The sequence below is a fragment of the Sturnus vulgaris genome, chromosome 1 (assembly GCF_052056855.1).
Source record: "Sturnus vulgaris isolate bStuVul1 chromosome 1, bStuVul1.hap1, whole genome shotgun sequence".
Taxonomy (NCBI): domain Eukaryota; kingdom Metazoa; phylum Chordata; class Aves; order Passeriformes; family Sturnidae; genus Sturnus; species Sturnus vulgaris.
The window spans coordinates 109,929,473-109,949,058 of record NC_142243.1 but is presented as its reverse complement, the minus strand read 5'-3'; the positions used below and the strand labels follow the sequence as shown (position 1 = coordinate 109,949,058).

The window sequence follows — 19,586 nt, the reverse complement described above, 5'->3', positions numbered from 1 at the left end:
CTGGAAGGCAACAGAGGAGGCACTAAAAGCTGCAATTGTTGAACACTATTCATTTATTGCCTAGAGAGCAAGGGGCAAAAATACCAGAGAAGGAAAGGTTTTCATTTGCACAAGCAGCCCACACGTTCTTGGCTCATAAATTCAGGCATCACCACATGCTTGTAAGAAACCACACGGATTAGAAAACACTGCATTCACTAAAATTATAAAAAGCAGAAGAGGCAATCCCTTCTCTTCAGCATGTAAATGTAATAGGCATCTCAACATTTTTCCCCTACCCCAGTTTTTATCTAAAGTCTTTTATCTAATGTCATAGATCTTCTACCTCTGCATCTTCAACTGCTAGTCTGTTACACACAAACACGTTTATTTTAAGGAAGATCAAGTTCCCTGTAGGGAAGATACAAAGAGCCTTTAAATGCTCATACAGAACAAACTGAATTACCTCTCATCACTTTTGAAATAAGGCTCCACAAAAGCTTTCTGCTTGGCTTTATCTTGTTTATCCTCATGTTCTGTAAGTACACATGCAAAACAAAATATAAGGTTAACAGATTGTTTGCAGAAATTATTAACAAACTGTTATGAAATATAAAAATGCCATGTACATCTCAGTCTAAGACAACAGATTCAAACAGATATTAAAAATAATTGATAGATTTTGAACAGAATTGAACAGAACAGAATTGATAGAACCAGCAACCAAAAAGCATGACTCGAGTAGAAGGAAAACAGCAGTGAGATAAACAAAAAAGACAAAAAGAAAATCAAAGGAAAGGCTGCTTAAAATACAAAATACTGTAAAATCTTCAATAGAACCTAGAATAATGAGAAGAAAGGAAGTAAATAACAGTTGCCAGAAGCTGGTGTTTCTTTTAAGTCACTTTGGTGTTCTGCTGCTGCACCAACTTCCACTACATATTCCACATTTGCGTGGTGATAAATTAACTACCAAAAAAATTTTCATATTGCTTTATGTTATGTCCTTACAATAATCAATTTTATCACAAATTTATGCAAAAAAGAACTGGTGGCTAATTTGGCATGTTTGTTCCTAAAAAACAGAGTCTGATTTCAAATCAACTCTTGTAGTTTAAGTAAGCTGATAAAGACAAAATCAAATTATATCCCACTCTTCAGTTTCTTGCTCGCTGCTGTTATTCCCTTATCCTGCTCTTCATCATGAAGAGTTTCTTTTTCATCACATGCAGAATGATTATCTTCTGGTAGGCAGGATTCATATTCTTCATTGGTTGTCCGATCAAATATATCTGTTATTTCTCCTCCTGTTATTAAAAGCACAAAAAACCCATCCAAATCTATGTCTCAATGATTTTCCTTTAAATGCAAGAAATTGCATTTTGACTAAATGTGTAACATAAGAATTAACAATTACTTACTGCTCCCAGTACCAATTAACTCAAAACCAGCTATACCTTTATTCTTGTTGCAACTTCTCTGACAATCTTTCAAACGTGGCCAATGCTCATTTATTTTTCAGATACCTTGGATCCCATTTCTAAAATCTAATTAACTGCTAAATCACTGTGAGGTACCCTTTAACCTTAATACTGGATATGTGAAATTTTTGTTCTTGGAATTATGGACTTATCCAAGCAGAAGGAAATACTTTTTGCAGGTAGGAAACAGTCACTGTGGTGCAGCCATGATTCACCACATACCATATGGTAAAACTGATATAAACACATTTGGATTTATTTTAAACATACTAGTTCTATTTATAGGTCATTAAAAATGAAATTACTCTTCTCATACGAAGTCGGATGTGATTACATAGAAAACTTTCAAAGCTATTCACTGCAGGTGAGATCAGAACTGTTATATGGTTAAGTATTTCACCCTTTAAGCACTGTGAAGAAATAGCTACTGGTGCTCTCAGCACAAATCCTGGGGTTTTTTTTAACCTATGTTAAAAAAACCAACCTCAAAACCCACCACCAGTTCTCTAGGAAACAGACTGATCTGTGTAACCTATAAAAACACATCACCACTTTTTTTTACCTGCAAATCATTTCCTACTATCTAGCCATACAGGAAAAGAAGTGTCCTTTTACTCTTTTCCTCCTCCTTCTCAAAACACCAACCAAACAAAATACTCCAACAAACCCCCAAAACCCCACCATGCCACAAAAAAAGCAAACCAAAGTGAAGAAAAGAGAAAAAAAAGTCTTACGAGGACTGCTTTCCTGATTTTGCTCTTGACTTTTCATTTCCAATAGCACACTGTCACTAACATATGTATAATCCATATCAACAACTTCCCCTCCAACTCCAGTCTGAGAACCACCCTAGGGAAAAAAAAGCAAACATGAGAATTGCACCCAGAATCAACTAGTGTAGTCAGTGTCAGTGCTGTGTATCTGAAACACTTCCAAAGCAGTTATTGGCTTATTTTTGGACACTGATTTACCTTTGTTCCTGCAGTTTACAGTCTCATTAAAATTCTTTCTCACTATCATTTGTCCACTTTCACACTGAGAATATGCCTGCTGAGTTTATGATGTACAGTTAAACAGTGGAAATGTTTTACGACAGCTGTAGCATGAACAAATATTAAATGAGCCAAATTCAGAATTTAGTCACAAAGTGGGTTTGGTCTGCTCAGAACAATGTTTGTGATACTACTTTGTAGGCTTTTTCAACATCATAGAACATGCAGACTTATTATAAAAGTTCACCTTTGTATCAATCACAGTAATGTCCATTTTGTACTGTGAAAGGTCAGCTCCTGGGTCTATGCTCCACTGGAAGTTTTCTAAAGAGGGTTTATCTTTCAGGTCTGTATGCACAGAATATGAGAAAAAAAAAAGACAAATAATCAGAATCAAACTCTGCCAGAAGCACCTGATCCCCTGGTTGTTCTGTATGTGCTTTATCATGGCACTCAAGGTGATCTGCTCCATAATCTTCCTGGTCTCCTGGGTCAGGCTGACAGGCCTGTAGCTCCCTGGATCCTCACTCTAGCCCTTCAGCTGGGACCTCCCCAGTTATCCAGGACTGCTGATAAATGATGGAAAGTGGCTCGTTGAGCACTTCTGCCAGCTCCCTCAGTACCCTCATGAGGATCCCATCTGGTCCCATAGACCTGTGTGTGTCTAAGAGGTGCAGGAGGTCACTGACAATTTCCCTGTGGATTATGGGGGCTTCATTCTGTTCCCTAATCCAGTCTTCCAGCTCAGGGGCTGAGTACCCTGAGAACAACTCATCTTACTATTAAAGATTTAGGCAAAAATGCACTAAGTACCTCAGCCTTTTCCTCACCCTTTGTCACTATGTTTCTCCCATACCCAATAAAGCAAGGATATTCTCCTTAGCCCTCCTTCTGTAGCTGATGGATTTACAGAAACATTTTCTATTGTCTTTTACGGCAATAGCCAGATTAAGCTCTAGTTAGGCTTTGGCCATTCTTATTTTCGTCCTGTGCAACCTCACAACATCCTTGTAGTTCTCCTGAATCTGCCTGCCCCCTCTTCTGAAAGTCATAAACTCTCTTTCTTCATTTCTGAGTTGTAGCCAATGCTCTCTATTCAGTCAGGCTGGCCTTCTTTCCCATTAGCTCACCTTGCAGCACATGGGGCAGCCTGCTCCTACACCTCTTAGATTTCCTTCTTCAACAATGTCCAGACTTCTTGGACTCCTCTGCCCTTCAGGACTGCCTCCCAAGGGAGGACTGTCAACTGTCTCCTCAACAGGCCAAAGTCTGCCCTCCAAAAGTTCAAGGCAGCAGTTCTGCTACCTCCCACTTCTTACTTCTCTGAGAATGGAAAACTATAATTTTGTGACTGTCATACTCAAGATGGCCCCCAACCATCACTTTACCCACCAGTCCTTCTGTGCCCACAAACAACAGGTCCAAGGGGTGCCTTGCCTAGTTGGTTCACTACTGAAGTTAGATCAATGACAGTACAAGTGTCAGGTCTAAGCAAAGAGTACAAATTGTCTGGTCGTTGTTCCTCTGGTCGTTGATGCCTCTTGATTTATCTCTGAGGAGATTATGTAGATTCCAAGCTACATGGCCACATCAACTACTGGGAAGTATCTTTTAAATTCATAATGCAAGTATTTCTAAATAAAGTATGCAGTGTAACAGCTTGGCTGAGGAGTACAAAAGCTTTGATTCTACAAGGCTAGTTCAAAAAGTTATTTTTCCAACTGGGAGCACTTAAGAGGAAAGAAGACACGTGCTCTAGAAAGACTATATGATAGCCTGTGTTCATTATCACTAAAGGCACAAATTTATTTAACAGATCATTAGTAATAATGAAAAATATTAACAAAATTTCTTATGCTTATACTTGAGTCGTTTACAAGTATTTGATACAGAGAGTTTAAACTCAAACGTTGAGGTTTTATTATTACACTGCAACAAATAACAACGCTAAACAAACAACAAAGAACAAGGTTCCTAGTCTGTTGAATGTATACCTCAATACCAATGATATATTTATTATACAGTGGCAAAAATATGCCAGGAAGACACAGACTTGTAAATACTGGAGGTGATCTTAAGAAATCTCAAATAGAACGTGACTGAGCTAGAAGCAGAACAAAGGGATTAAAGTGGAAGAAAGGAAGATAGGAAAAATTCTATTCAATCAGAGCACAGGCTGAGGGGTAGGGAGGCTTTAGTAAAAGGAACATTTTCTTTAAATTACCTTGCTCATTTTGCTGTGCTTTACTTTTTGATAGTCTACAAGGGTTTGGCTGAAGTACAGATGCTGGTTCAGACTCTCCATGTCCTGTCCTTGTTTTCTTTCTATTTGGTACATGGCCACTGGCAACCTAACAACATATTGCAATTTTACTATTTCCCAAAACTTAAAGAAAATACTTCAAAGAAGAAGAGTCAGAAAAGCATACCTTTACATTATCAAAAAGTTCCTCTGTCTCTGCAGAACCTGGCAGTGGTGCAAATTTGAAGGGAGGAACTTCTTCTTTCACTGGGATCTGATTTTTCCTGTCAGGGAACATTTTTCCCAGCATTGCCTCTTGTACATAGGATTCCTCTTGTAAATGTCTGCCAAACAAACAGCTCTCATTGTTGGCATTTTGAATGGATGATGAACCTTCAGGAACAGTCTTCCCTATATGTGAAAAGATGTCATGCAGAGTCACTTGTTTCAGTCTATTTTTGTATGTCTCCTCACTTCCTTGTTTTTTCTCTTCACCACGAACTCCAGAGAAGGGATCAGATAGATCCAAGGGCTTATCACCTGGATGTTCCCCATTAACCTGCTGAACAAAGTTCTCTTTGCTGAATGATGTTTTCTCACAGCTAACTGCAACATCATCTTCAGCTTTCTTTCTCTTAGCACACCTGCCTTCTAGCTGCTTCTGATATACAAGGAGGATATCGCTCTTGATCACCTCATTTTTAGCTGTGCAGGTGTTTCCAGCACAGGTTACAACCTCATTAGAATTCTTTTTCACAACCATTTGCCTATGGACAGAGGTCTGGCTGATAACTGAGTTGATTTCTGTCCCAAGATTCAGCGGTGCAACAAAAGCAACATCTTCAGATTTTGATCTACTTTTATGAGATCTGGAACTGGATGGATTGTTGAAGAGGTTGGTTTTGAGATGAGGCTTCAATCCTGAATCTAAAATACAAGGAGCATGAACTGTACTTGAGTTGTTCTTCATGGTGCTAGAAGCTCCAAAAACAGGAGAAGCTACCCGAGAATCCCAGTCATCATGTGGTGGTGTGTTATGAGATGGATCTGAAATACTGAATACAATGAGATGTGAGACATTTTTCTGGTGTACAGATGGAAGGAGAGAAAGTGATATAAAAAGAAAATGTAATGTTTCCTATTGCTGATCTGCTTTAAATCTGTGTAAGCTGCTAGTATTAACTGAAAACAGAAGGAAAAACAAAAATTAGCCTATTCTAGGGATAGGTACTGTTGCACTTAGAGCTGTAGAAGGCAACAAAATACAGATCTTGTCCTCCATTTTGGTGTATGGTGGGAAATTCAGGTCCACATTCAACTGAGAACCAAGGACAGAGTTAAGCCTGCCTAAGTATCTCTTCTATCCAAAGACTCCTTACCTTTCAGTGCTATGAAAAGGAAGAAAATGAGAATTGTTGCAATAGGAGTCTATTTAGGTTCTTGTATAGATCTTAAAACCACAATAGATTCCCAAAGATTCTGCAAGTGAAGGAAAAAAGTGCAAGCTCCTTTCAGGTACTGTTTTTTACCTGTCATAATCAAAATATACATTTAAGATGACAAATAGGGCCAAAAAATTTTCACTTAGACCACAATATCCTGAGAAGAGTGGGAAGGGCAACAGTCAATTGGTTTGACACCTAATCAGAGCAATAGGATCCTTCTTCCATTCCAGCTCCAGGCCCACTATCCACAGGGTTATGGGGCTCAGAAGATACCTTGCAATACTGAGAAGTTAGGAAAGAAGGGACTGTGTACACAAGAAGCCCAAATCAGAAGTTTGTGAATTAAGTATAAGTCTATAGTTTTGCATTCTATCAGTTTCTTTGCTTCTCATGTTATTTACTTGAAAGAAACCCCTCTGATATGAAAATACTTGTTTCCATTTCTATACCTTTACAGCAAAATGCCACAAAGTTTGAAATTCTACGAAGACTCAAACCTCTGTAAGCCTGCTTAAAACAATATTGTTATAACTGAGTGGAAACACACCCTAAATTGTTGTCATCATTTCTTGATTCAGAAGCTGGATGTTTTCTTGAGTCTTCAGACTGCATGCTCTCTGAGGCCTGGTTCATAACTGTATTAGTGAGGGGAAGATTCAGTACACTCTGGGACTCCTTGCAAATGGTAAAGGAAAACAAAGAAGAGAAGTGTGAGAAGATACTGGATTTAAAATTAGAAATATGCTTGGTTGGCACATAAATACCTTGAAGATGCATTCAAATTGAAATATTCAATACTCTGAAAAATAATAAAAGCTAAGAAATTAAATTTGGACCAGCAACTTTAAAGAAGTCTTATGGAAACTGAAAAAATTAATTCACATGCATGGACATAAAAATCTGCATACTGTAATTCTCATGGTAGTTACCAAAACCATCAAATAATCTCATCTGAGTCACCAACCAGTCTCATTGCCAAGAAATATTTTTCAATGTCTTAGATTTGATTACTGCACAAAGGGAATTTGGCAGACCCAAGGATTTACTTCGCTATACTAGCAAAACTTGAAAGGAAGAACCACGTCTCTACCCTCCTCCTCAACCCCTTGAGGCAGGTCAGCACAGTTTATCTCTTCTTGCTAAAGCAGGTCAGTAAAGACTAAGCATAGCAAACCAAAGTCGAACTCAGAATACTGTTGCAGAATTTTAATGCAAAAAAGAAAAATAGTTTTTAAAACAACTGGCCCAAAAAGCTGGTTATATAAGAAATTTGGGAATACTTACAGATTCCTCTTCAACACTAAGTCCAATTGTTTCTGCGACGACTGCAGCCAAGTTAAAAGATGGCTTTGGAACAGGGTATCCTCCCACCCTTAGTTTATCTTTGTGAGTAGAAAGAAAATCACAGTAAGTTACATATGCATTATAGTATCTTGCTCGACCCACAGACAGTGCAAACACTGAACTAAAAAGATCATAAATTAAAACTGGAATTTACGGAAATAGTTTGATCTCTGTCCAATAAAAATCATATCTGGAAGTGTAAGTGGCAAAAGAATTTCTGATGAGAGAAAAACGGCTGTATCAGCACAGAGAACTATGTGTCCAATTTAAATAATTTAAATATAGCTCCCCAAAATTAAAAATCAATGTAAAAGCTGCTTTTCACACTCCCAGTCTAGGGCACAAATAGTCTGATAAAAGCATGTAAAACAGAGATAATGTGTATTTATAATACAATGCTTGTCTTGCATATTTCCTAATTGACAGTCACCATTATTTTTCATGTTTTATTAGGAAAACAAATAGATGAGTTTCCCTTCTTTGAGGGGTCTAACATTATTCAGTTCATTAAATCAGAGCAAAATTGGAAAGTACAAGAACAGCAACCACCACAACCTCGAATTCTATGCTGATTCTCAGTCATTAAAGAATTTTAAAAGGTTTGCACTTTATTAGGTTTCTGTGTTAAAAAAAGGTTAAAAGTTTTACAATATTTTTGCCTTATTTTTAATGGAATTAGAACTAAATCTATTAATACACTTACTTGGCACAGGGGACAGTTGTGGATCACAAGTGTCTGCCACTAGTATCTCTCCTCCATGGTGAGTGTTCACTTGTGTGGAAAAGACTGGAATTTTTCCAAACTCTAGGAGATGTGGAAACATTTTCACATGGTGAAATTAGGTATCCTGTTGTGACAATTTTGTGTAGATACAATAACTCTGATCTTAAAAGCACTTGAATGAATGCAAGATTTAATATGTCAGTAGATCCAGCAATCTAAGCACGTCTGATAATTTGTGACAGTGATATGTCAGAATAAAAATAAAACGATAAATATTTTATATTAATCTTTTTTCTCACAAATATGATCTCAGCCAGTCAGCCCTAAAACAATACTAACACAAAATGATACCACTATCTAGTCTGACCACATAAAAATGGTTATTCAAGGTGTATTTGACATATTAATAGGGCAATGAAACTATTGAAGAGTAAACCATAAAAGGTAACAATGTTCTGCAACAGCTAAGGTAATAAAAAGGTGACAACCCGAGATCTGAATTATGACAAACACATGCCATGCAGTCCTTTCTACCTTGATGACCAATAGCTTTTCCCAGCCATTAACTCTGATAGGTATTTACACCATTTCTTACATATTAAACTTCTGATTCATTTTGTAGCTCCATTGTTTTATACAGAATATGGAGAAAGATAGGTATGCTTAGAAAGGAGAAGCTACTCACAGCACTAAAAATTTCAAGTGCAAAATAAAGGGTATGAATAACCAGCCCACCCTTTTCATCCCACAGTTATCCTATTATTATTCTTGGGAAGAGGCCTTTAGTCAAAACTAGTATTTAGAAGTATTCGTACTTAAAATACCTTTTTGCAATGCCACAAGATAAATTACCTGGATTATGATATTTCCTGTGTATGAATAAAATGCAAGCACAAGATGCCTTATTTCACAAAAATACTTTTTGCAGACAAAATAGAGTTATTTCTATGACACTACAGAACAAAGTCTGGAAATTAAACGCACACAGTACTTCTGAACTTAAGACACAAAAAAATGCAAACGGTGTAGAATAGAGACAACGAGAGATCATGTAGCTATCTACCAGTTTCAGTAACAATACTTCAGTTGCAGAACAATTTCAGAATGTGGCAAAACATCTGTTTCACTCTCCACTAGGTGGTGACATCGCTGCGTGCACAAGTCAAACCTGAACAGACGCTTTTTCAACCCAATTCGTACGAAGAGAAGAAATATAGGCTGGAAAACTGTTACATTTGCATGTGCACGTGGATGAATAAAAGTAGAAGGTTAAGATAAGTTCTGAGCGTATCACTGATGTAACAGTTACTGCTATAGACTTTTTTCCCTGGACTCATGCATTATCACACAAAAAGAGAAAAGGCAAAGCAAAAAAAGCAAAAGGTTTCTTTTGGGTTTTTTTTTTTTTAGATTTTGTCCTTTGCAATCAAGTTTATACACTGTATTTCTCTTTAACCCTTAGTTAATTTAAAAAAAAAATACTCTTACCACTGTTGTTTTCCCTAAGTTCCAAATCTGGAGGTGTATGTTCTGTATATCGGATATGCCTATTCTCTTTTTTTCTTCTCATACGATTAACCACAGAAAATGAAGATGTTTGAACTGGAGAACCTGGAATGACTCCTTCTTCTGCCTCTGCTACTTGCTGCTTTTGCACCCTGGAGACCCAATCAGGTGGTCAAATAAAACCTCAAGTCAACAAGATGAAACTTTCATTTCAGCAAGCAGGACAATCACACAGTTCAAGAATGCAACAATTCCAGAAATACAGCCACCTCAATAACAGTAAACTGCAAAAAAGTAATACTCAACCCACTTTCTAGATACATCTAACACAAGATTAACCACTGCTCCACCAAGCCCAAGCACAGCATACAACCTTAGCTCTTCACATTTGAAGTCAACATACAGCTGCACTATGGAAGCCCTTTTCCCTGGTAGAAGCTAGGTACTGTAGAGGTTATAGCTTGTCCCCTGAAACAGGTGTCTCTTCAACAAAAGAGCATTGAAATGGATGGATCAGTGTCTCTCCCCTTGTATGGAAACCCCTGTGTATCTTCACAGTTTATGACGCTGAGGTTGGCTGAGTTGGTTAGAGCATGGTGCTGGATAACACTAAGATTCAATCCCTTGATGGGCCATTCACTTAGGAGTTGGACTTGATCCCTGTTGGGTCCTTTCCAATTCAGAATATATTCAGTGATGGAAATACTGTCTTAAATACAATTTCGGACAATTTTAAATAGTAACAAACAGAACTGTAATCAAAGCAATCCCCCTCCAAAGCATTGATGTTACCTCTAATTCAACTCTGAAAAGTCTTCAGGGAATAATGTAAAAAAGCATGTAAAACAAGTAATGTTAAATACAAGAGGAGTTATGAAGTTTATCTTCTCTCACACTGTCAGCTCTAACAGCCTGTTGGAGAGTCAGTATATAAAACTTATTGTAACAAAAAACTATGTCTTTTCTCTCCAAAAACTCTGCCTAGACATACCAAGGAAATAACAACAAAAAGGACTGATTTTGGATCTTTGAATTTAAATAGTTTATTCAGTACTTCACAAGGGGTTATCTGCCCTATGGTGGTGGCAGTGAAATGTGGAAGAGGCAGTAAAAGAACAGCACACAGAAATCTAACTCAGCCTGCTTGATCATCTTCCTGCAGTTGCACTTTCCCTTATGATTCTCAAGAGAAAACATGGCCCAAAAGATCATTTCCTAACTATAAAGGGAAGGATATAAAGTTCTGATCTAAGGGAAGAAGAGGAAATACAGATAATTTTTTTCTTGCATGGAAGCTGAACCACAAGATATATAAAATAAGGTAATAGAAAACTTGAAAAAGCTGTCTGGCTTGAGACAAAATGCATTTTTGCAGTTAGGCTTTTTACTAATATTAACTTTGAACACTTAATGACAAATACTGATGCACTGATGTTCTCAAGTCTTGACGAATCCTATTGTGTGATTTTGCAATTGTTCTTTTCTAGCACATTTACAAAGAAAGCATTGGAAAACTGTATCATCTACTTGCAATATCTTAAGACACAAAATAAACAACAGAGCAATATATTAATCAATTTATTTTGCAAATTTAAGTTACCTGTTATAGTTCTCTTTAAATTTAGTGGCACATGTGACTTTGTTTGACAAATGAACCTACTAAAAATATATTTTTCTGCACCTTACTTCAATACAAATCAAGGGGTAGTTTCTACATACCATCACAGGAAAAAAACATCAAACGAAGCAGTTGCCATACATACTGTACATCATAACTATGTAATAAATAACTTCTCAATCATGGATTTTTCTGAGACCCCAGAACAGGGTTTTGCAGAAAATTCCTTGCTGTTTCCATCCATGCATAATGAAATCTCAGTGTCATAAAGGATCAGATAATAAAATTCTTTTACACTTTCACTGATTTCACTTCTACGGAGAACTCTCAGATTTCTATTCCTAATATTATAACTTGGTCACAAAATACAGAAGACTGCAAAAATCTTATTTCATATCATGCACTAGAAACAATCTGCTACTTTGCACCTACAATGCAATTGATATTATACTGATCTGAGCTGTTAATTCTAAATAAAGTACCATGACTATAGCTCAACCAAAACAATCAAATGCAGTGATTGTCAAAACAGCAGTACCATCCTTGTAAATTACTGTTTATCTACTCAACTCTGCACTTAATTGAACGACCACCTAACATGCACAGCAAATAACTTATTGTTACATTGGTCATTGTCAGCTTTCCTACACTGGCCAGAGATTTTTAGTGGATTTTTAGTGGAAGCTGGGGTGATGTTACCCCGAAAAGACTATATGCACATGGAAAAAAAAAAGGACAATGACGGTGCAAAGATGGGAGACAAACCAAGAAATACAAAGCAATAGGACTAGTCATTATGAACTGAATCTATTTGTTTTACTCCCTACTGAAGCTGAATTCTGAATTTCTTTCTGAAAGAAATAAACCACACGCATAAAAAATCTTCTGTATCAAGTCCACACATCCTGTCCCCATTTCTCCCAGGCACGTACACAACTTAGTCACAGACAGGCAAAAGTGAGATAAATTTCAGATGATGTCAGACCACAACAAGAAAGGAACACTACCTCTGCCGTGCACAGTACACCACATTCACGTATTAACCACAACATTAGATGGCACATTCTTACTACATCAGATTAAAATTTCACAGTCAGTTTGTAGCTCATTATTTTTATGTCTTGTTTTCAAAATTTACTATAGTATTTTTCTTTTACAATTGCAAAATTACAGTAAGTTTATTTTTAAAATGTATTACAAGATCCTGGGACTTTTTGACTATATAAATAACTATTTTTCTGAAGTCTTAGCCGAGGAGGAAACAAATGGTAAAGAGGCAACCAAGGAATAAAAGTATGAGACATAAGGCTTTGCTATAAACTGTGATCAGAAGTCAAGAAAAATTTCTATGATAAATTTACTTCTCCCAGTTTTATTCCAAGTTTAAAACAAGATGCACACAGCTAAAATAAAAGTCTGCAGAATAGAAGGAAACTGGGCTTATGTTGTTATAGGGGCAGTAGGCTATCTTTTCAGAGTCTAGCTATCAGAAAGAGGAAACAATATTTAAAGACTTCAAAGCTGATATTTATATTCCCAGACATTTCTTCTAAGGAATGGGGGAATACACAAAACAACACAAAACTTACTCTAGCTCCTTCTGCAATTGCTGGAACTGTTCAGTTAACTTTTTATTCTCATCCTGTAAGTTGTTTTTTTCATTCACTGAAATTTATAGAAAAAAAAAATTACAAAAATCAATGCACACATGTTAACATGATAATCTTGTCAGGTCCTTCAAGGAAACAGAACCAATTCTAATATGTAATACCATACACTTTCTCTATGGTTTACAAAAAGGAAGTTTCAAGCTAGTCAGTAAAAAAAGCAGTGAAATAACATGTTAGAAAAGGCAGAGATGGCACAACTACTGTATCACAACATTAGGTCTACCCAATCATTAATTACTTTTGTCCGTGTACACACAAGTGAGACTGTGCTGTAAACACGAGTGAATTACTCATTTGTCACCATGGACAAAATTGCTTTCTTAGGCTAAAGATAACCTATGAAATATAAAGCAATTTGAATTTGGTTTAACCACTTAAGCAACCATTAAACCTTTCTTCCATGCTGTCTCAAACTAACATTGTGATAGCTCCCAACTCTTCTGTTCAGTTTAATTTTTATGTTCTTGTTTTTATTTTGTTGTTGTCTATTTTGCCTCTATATTCCTCAACTGATCTTCTTCATTGTTATATAGATCTCAATGCAAACCCATGGGAGCCTACTGCTGTGTCACAGTTCAAGAGTTGTACCTGACAGGTGTCACCTTCATTTTTAAGATTCAGAGCTAAATTTAGAGATTGGCTACACACTGTTGTTCATCATTAAACTCAGAACATTTTTATGTAAGTGCCCTATATCAGAAGTTCTCAGAACACCGATGTGTTTTGTATTAGCATAGAACCTAGTATTTCCGTAATTCAATTAAGCACCAAAAAGCTATTTTTTTGTCTGGCATTTCCCGTATTTTAAATCTCACTTAATGTCTGCTTGTTCTTGACCAAGCAAGACAACTAAATGATACAAAATAATTAATGATAAAGATACCATTAACATTTTAAAATTCTATCCTGTAAAATTCTATGCTTTATACAATCTTTCCAAACTCTCTTTATGAACATATTTGTGTCCTACTTGTGTATCACCTGGAACGAACAGTTTAATTTGTCTCACATGTTCTATTTTTTGATTTCAAAATGAGCTGGCTACTAGCTGCCTAGTATGAAGCTATTTTTGTGGCCTCGGTTATGTGACAGTAATGGGTTTTCTGTAGTTAAAATCCAAGACCAACTACAGGACACAAGCTGGACCCACTTCTGTCTGAACTTGATACTTTGCAATCACCAGTTCCTTTTGAAGTCAGGGTTTTCTTAGGAAAGCTGGCAATCATTCTAGCTGTAGGAATAAACAGAAGCAGTCACATTTTATCTAAAGTAGCTACTTTACAGTCTAAGATTTTCCACGTCAGTTCACTTTCAGTATCAGCACTTCAATCTAATAAGGTGGGTCAAATGACTAGCCACTGGTATGTTACATATTTTCAGACTGTACAGTTAAGTATCCTCTGACTGAACTTTTTGGGCTTACTAAACACACCACATATAAATTATATCAAGTTACAGGAATTACTGGAGAACCAGTTTCCAAAACAGCACGTTTTTTCTTCAGAGTTAGGGATAAAACTCACTAAGCTCAGTAATAAGTTTGAGATTCTGCTGCCGGATATTTTCAAATTCTTGCTGCTTCTTTCTCATGTGTTCTTCAGTTACAGCACAACGATCACACAACCCCGCTCTTAATCTACAATAAAATGAAGAGAAAAATGTCCCTCTGTTAAAAAAATATTGCCATGCATGAAGCAGATACCAATGTTAAACAGGCCTTTTGAACAATGTAAACCAGAAAACTTCTGACAACTATGTGGAACACCACTAAGAACTGTGGTTTTTATGCTCACATAGCAATGTTTTGAGATTCCTGAACAATGTAATACTATGTGCTCTAACATTTGCATAAATGATTGTAGGTACTGGATACTTCTAAAACAACATGTATTACTTTATTTAATAAAGTGGAGCATGCTACACCTTGCCACTGAAATCCTTTGTGAAGCATCCTACTAAGAATACTGTCAGATATAAAACCGTTCATTTTAAGTAAAGTTCATTCAAGAAAATACAGATAAGCAAATCACTTCAGTAAACAGAATTACTACTTCATCTATGAAGGACATGTACTGTCATTAAGCAAAATAATCAAATAAAAAGGACAAATAGTAATTTTACACTGTAGCAACTGCCAAACAAATGTGAACCCTTTATCTTAGCAGCAATAATTTGAAGTGGATCCAAAAGCTCATGAGAGACCTTGACTCCACTGTCTCTAATGATTTTCATTAGCTGTTTAAAACACAACCATGATCAGAAAAGGACTGGTTAGAATCACTCTATCTTACCGGACACATTCATTGATGCATTGAAATATGTGTTCATTATATAGGTGATAAATGGAATGTATTTATTTCTGGTACACATCAAAAAGCTAACAGTATTACCAAAGTGGAAATCAGCCTCTCTTTTGCCTGCTAAATAAGAAACTAGTGAGTCAAAAGTTCTGCATTGTAGCTGCTACTACATCAAGTATTAAAAAACCCCAACTAAACAAGCTATGTAAGATTCCAATTTCACAGCTGAATATTGGAAGTAAAAGCCATACTGGTTTATTGGTGTTTTAATATTGTGTAATTGTAGCAAGAGTAAAATGCTGAAATACCTCTTCATACTAGTTTATCTGAATGTGTAACAAACAGTATTACAACCTCCTTTCATTAAATCAATACTCCTTTTGCTTTTCACAATGTGAATAATTCATCTGCTAAGGGATTAGAAAAGTCCATCCATACCATGAATGCCTCTCTACTTACATGGTATATAAGTTTATTACCTGCACGGCTGCAAGTTTATCCCTAATTGCTTTCATAGAGAGACGGAGTTAAAAGTAAAAGTAGAGTATCACAGCTTTAAAATTTGAGGTAACCCAGGAATAGTGGAAAAACATTTACTATGTAATGATCTCCTGCTCCCAGAAAGCTTCTGAGAGTCTCTTAACAGCAAATTTAACATACATTTTCCAAAACAGGTATAGTTTTCAAAGATTAAAAAATGCACCGTAATTTCATGTCTATTAGTTTTGTTTTGTTGTACCAGATTAAACAGGAATAAATAAGGAAAAGACAGAACGGATCAAAAGGTGAGAAGAATACCTAAGTCCAAAAGAAGGTAACAGACAACCTGTAATTGCCTAAAAATAGGCAGTTGGTAAAAAAGACCCCCTCAAATCTGAAACATCTCCTAGTGAATTATTTCATCAGTTTCACAACGTATTATAGCCTTTGGGTTTTGTACTTGTGCTACCTCTTGATCAATATAAAATTTAACTACACAAAGATGGCTACAAAAGAATAAACATTAAAACATCTGTTTACCTCCCAAGCTGTTCTATACTAACTTCTAATGGTCTTAACTGAACTAAACAAGCTAAGCACTTTGAAAATAACAATATAACAACTTAGTTATATAGAAGAGATAAATATGTATGCTATATATTTAGTGATTGTTCTTCAGCCAGAAAAATGCAAATTCTATACTTTTTCCTATAACACACTATTTGGATTGCATTAGAAAATTACTTGCTTACTGAAAAAAAAAATCAATAATCCCATACCAAAACACAAACTCAACTTTACCAAGTTTCCAGAGCTACTCTGTAAAAGAAAAACACAGCAAACTCAAAAGCCAGAGGATACTACTTCACCTGTCTTCTAACACCTTGATAGTGTCATGAAGTGCTTTTTGCTGTTCTCTGAGCTGTTGGTTCTTGGTATAGAACTCTTCAAGCCTCTCTGCATCCCTGAAAAGAAAAATAGGAAAAATTAGTTCTAGCTTTAAATTGCAGTAATTACTTTTTACTAGAGAATTTTCTCCGCCATGTTTTTTCCATATCCTTGGAAAATGTGATTATCATTAGCATAAATATTAAGCTGAAGAGAAAGCTAGTTTTTCTGCTTAATAATAAATTACAAATGACAGAGGAAAGATGCAGATAGTTTCTAATTAATAATACAAGTGATCATCTGTTACATCTGATTTTTGTTCTGGTAAAAACTAGAATTGGTGACAATCATGACATAAAAACTAGCAATGTTCAAGCAACAGTTTCAGAAAACAAACTCGAACACTTCTCTTACACTTTACTGTGTTGTGGAGCTATTGGGAATCTAATGGGAGCTTTAACAATCAGGTCATTTTGGTCTTGTCTTATCAGCGAGTAAACTCTGCAGCGTGGCAAACCACAGTAGGTTTGGAAATCCCTGAAGACTCTTTAGATCCATTAGAGGTTTACTTCCTCAAGAAGAAATTCTCTATAGAGCATGTATTCCCGTAATATGAATAAAGACAAGAGAAGTCTCTTTCCAAAACCCTCAGAAGCAGATGATCTTGTGGAAAATACCTTCTATAAACACCGGAACTAATTAATTAACAAAGAATATTTTCTCCTTTAAAGAGCTAAGGAATAATATAAAACATCCCCATTTTAGCTCCCTTTCAGTTTTATTATCAGATTACACCTCTTTAAGATGCAAACAAGGTACGAGTGACAAGCACACAATTGTTTTCTCAGAGAAATTAATATTCAGTAAAAGCTAAGCACCTGAATCTGTGTAACATGACAACGACTAGGTTCTAAGAAATTCCCAGCTCTTCTTTTTACCCTGTAATCCCTTGTATATATCCATGAAAGCAGTTGTTTGTTTTCAGTGTGCCTGAGGTGGATTATTTGTGGAAGTCATGAAATTGGCTCATGAAAAGCTGTTAAGCACACGCACACACACCCCCCAGGAAATGAAGATATATTTACTAACTTGTTGGTACAGTTCTTTTACACAAACATACTTTTAAATAGGCACTATCCCTTTAAAATATGTTTAGCCAAACACATTTTCATATTGCTGGCATTACAGTACAAGAGACTAGCAGTCATGGGCCATAAAGTGAATGGGACAGCTGGAATCATCTACAGTGTACAATCACAAGCATATTTTATTAATCCTTAAATTTAAGTACAGATCTTTTATTTTTCTGTACTATCACACAGACCCACATATGCCGCTATTCCAACTGCATAATCAATCTATAAAACAGTTACATGCAAACAGCATGAGGGACCATTTAAGGCTTGTACTTTTACTTGGGAAGGACAAAATGTTAAAGTTCTGTTACCTCAGTTCACTAACCAAGTACAGCCAGGCCATTGAAAATCTGAAGTCTGACAAAAGCAGGCAGCATTTTCCAGCCACAAAAATCCCCTCATTTTTCTGTTTACGCCACTCACAGGAGACTTAAAATAGCAAATTTAAAAATTGTTTCTAGTTAATTCTAAGTCACTCTACGGCATTAAGTAATTTGCAATAAATAAGTAAGACATTAATACTACATGTCTTTCACCTAAACCCTGTAAAATGCCCCATGAAGACAGTAAAACAACAGAAGGAACTAGACTGTTGGTTGGGGTTTTTTTCCTTAAAATTCCAGTGCACCTGATAAACACAACAGACATTTTTGGCAATGAAGGCACTGCATAATGGCCAGTCTCTGACCTAGGTTTTACAAGTCATTAGCTCCAATGCTGGATTGGGATACAAAATAAGGTGCTCATTGTCAGCTGATTACCAAGTTTGAAATACTAAACCCCAGGTATTCAGATGCAGCAAGGAGAACAAGACCTCCTATGTAAGAGTACTGTATCTACAATGTGGCAGTTGTAGAAAGATTCCAACAAACAATGATTAATCTATTTGATATTCTTTCATTCACAGCACTGATAATATTTCTCATCTAGAAAACTGACTGATCAATTTAAGATTCCAGAACATAGAAGCAACTTATGATACACCAGGCTAATATCAAAAGCAAGAGATAACTTCATAATTTCAGATTTAAAATGAGCAACTACTAAATTTATAAATTATACTTAAGAAATAACACACCCTGTAAAGAGCTACATACATCTTCAGTTGAATTATTAAAGTAAAAAGTTTTTTACACATCTAAAGGAAAAATCCATGAAACCTTAATTGATCTTACAAGAATTACAGCTCATTAATGGGACTCTGACTTTCCTTTAATAAATTAGATCATTAGGATGAATACTTACAAGCATCTTTCCTTCTTCAACTTAGATATTTTCAGCTGTAAGCCTGAAAAGTAGAAAGAAGAAATCATGTTATAAAGTTATGATTTTAAAAAATGAGTGAGACAATAAATTAACTCTCCCTTTGCCACTGTCATCTGCAAAGAAAGACAAAATTGTCACTAATTTGGAGAGAAAAAGGATCCTTACTGGACTTTTTGAGTGTGTTTTACAGGTTCTTGGAAACAAATACAGTCATTGTGATCTCCAGGAAATAAGGACTTCTTAAACAAACACACAGGTTTTCACTTACACAAGTAAACCAACAGCTCTGTGAAATAACCACACATGAATAGTCAACACTGTCAATATATTTTCATTGACTATGCCCACATAAGTAGCATAAAACATGTTCTGAGTGCACATAAATTCCTAACACTACACTGGAAGTGAAGCATCCAATCACGAACTGAGAAATGCTTTACAGTGTATAAGCATAAAGGAAACATTAAAAATATGTGATTCAAGGCTTTAAAGCACAGAAGGATAGCATCCTTCTC

General features: G+C 35.9%; 1 protein-coding gene and 1 long non-coding RNA gene across 4 annotated transcripts in view; one reads left to right on the top strand and one right to left on the bottom strand.

Annotated features, from left to right (window-relative positions):
* RBBP8 (RB binding protein 8, endonuclease) overlaps nt 1–19,586 on the bottom strand; it is a 34,147-nt gene that overhangs the window by 6,795 nt on the left and 7,766 nt on the right. For 2 of the 3 annotated variants that reach the window (XM_014871299.2, XM_014871297.2), the window contains exons 3-16: nt 19,051–19,093; nt 16,651–16,746; nt 14,525–14,637; nt 12,921–12,996; nt 9,696–9,865; nt 8,187–8,288; nt 7,424–7,521; nt 6,687–6,814; nt 4,882–5,749; nt 4,677–4,803; nt 2,700–2,800; nt 2,195–2,309; nt 1,134–1,286; nt 446–515 (exon numbers count right to left, since the gene is read on the bottom strand). In XM_014871299.2, the coding sequence (XP_014726785.2) occupies nt 446–515; nt 1,134–1,286; nt 2,195–2,309; nt 2,700–2,800; nt 4,677–4,803; nt 4,882–5,749; nt 6,687–6,814; nt 7,424–7,521; nt 8,187–8,288; nt 9,696–9,865; nt 12,921–12,996; nt 14,525–14,637; nt 16,651–16,746; nt 19,051–19,093 (2,260 nt within the window). The remainder of the gene's footprint in view (nt 1–445; nt 516–1,133; nt 1,287–2,194; nt 2,310–2,699; nt 2,801–4,676; nt 4,804–4,881; nt 5,750–6,686; nt 6,815–7,423; nt 7,522–8,186; nt 8,289–9,695; nt 9,866–12,920; nt 12,997–14,524; nt 14,638–16,650; nt 16,747–19,050; nt 19,094–19,586) is intronic. The other variant, XM_088173948.1, reaches the window with a different exon arrangement.
* Nucleotides 1,542–12,395, top strand: LOC148225404 (uncharacterized). Its single transcript, XR_015807049.1, has 2 exons — nt 1,542–1,639; nt 6,597–12,395. It is a non-coding gene; the product is annotated as an uncharacterized LOC148225404 (long non-coding RNA).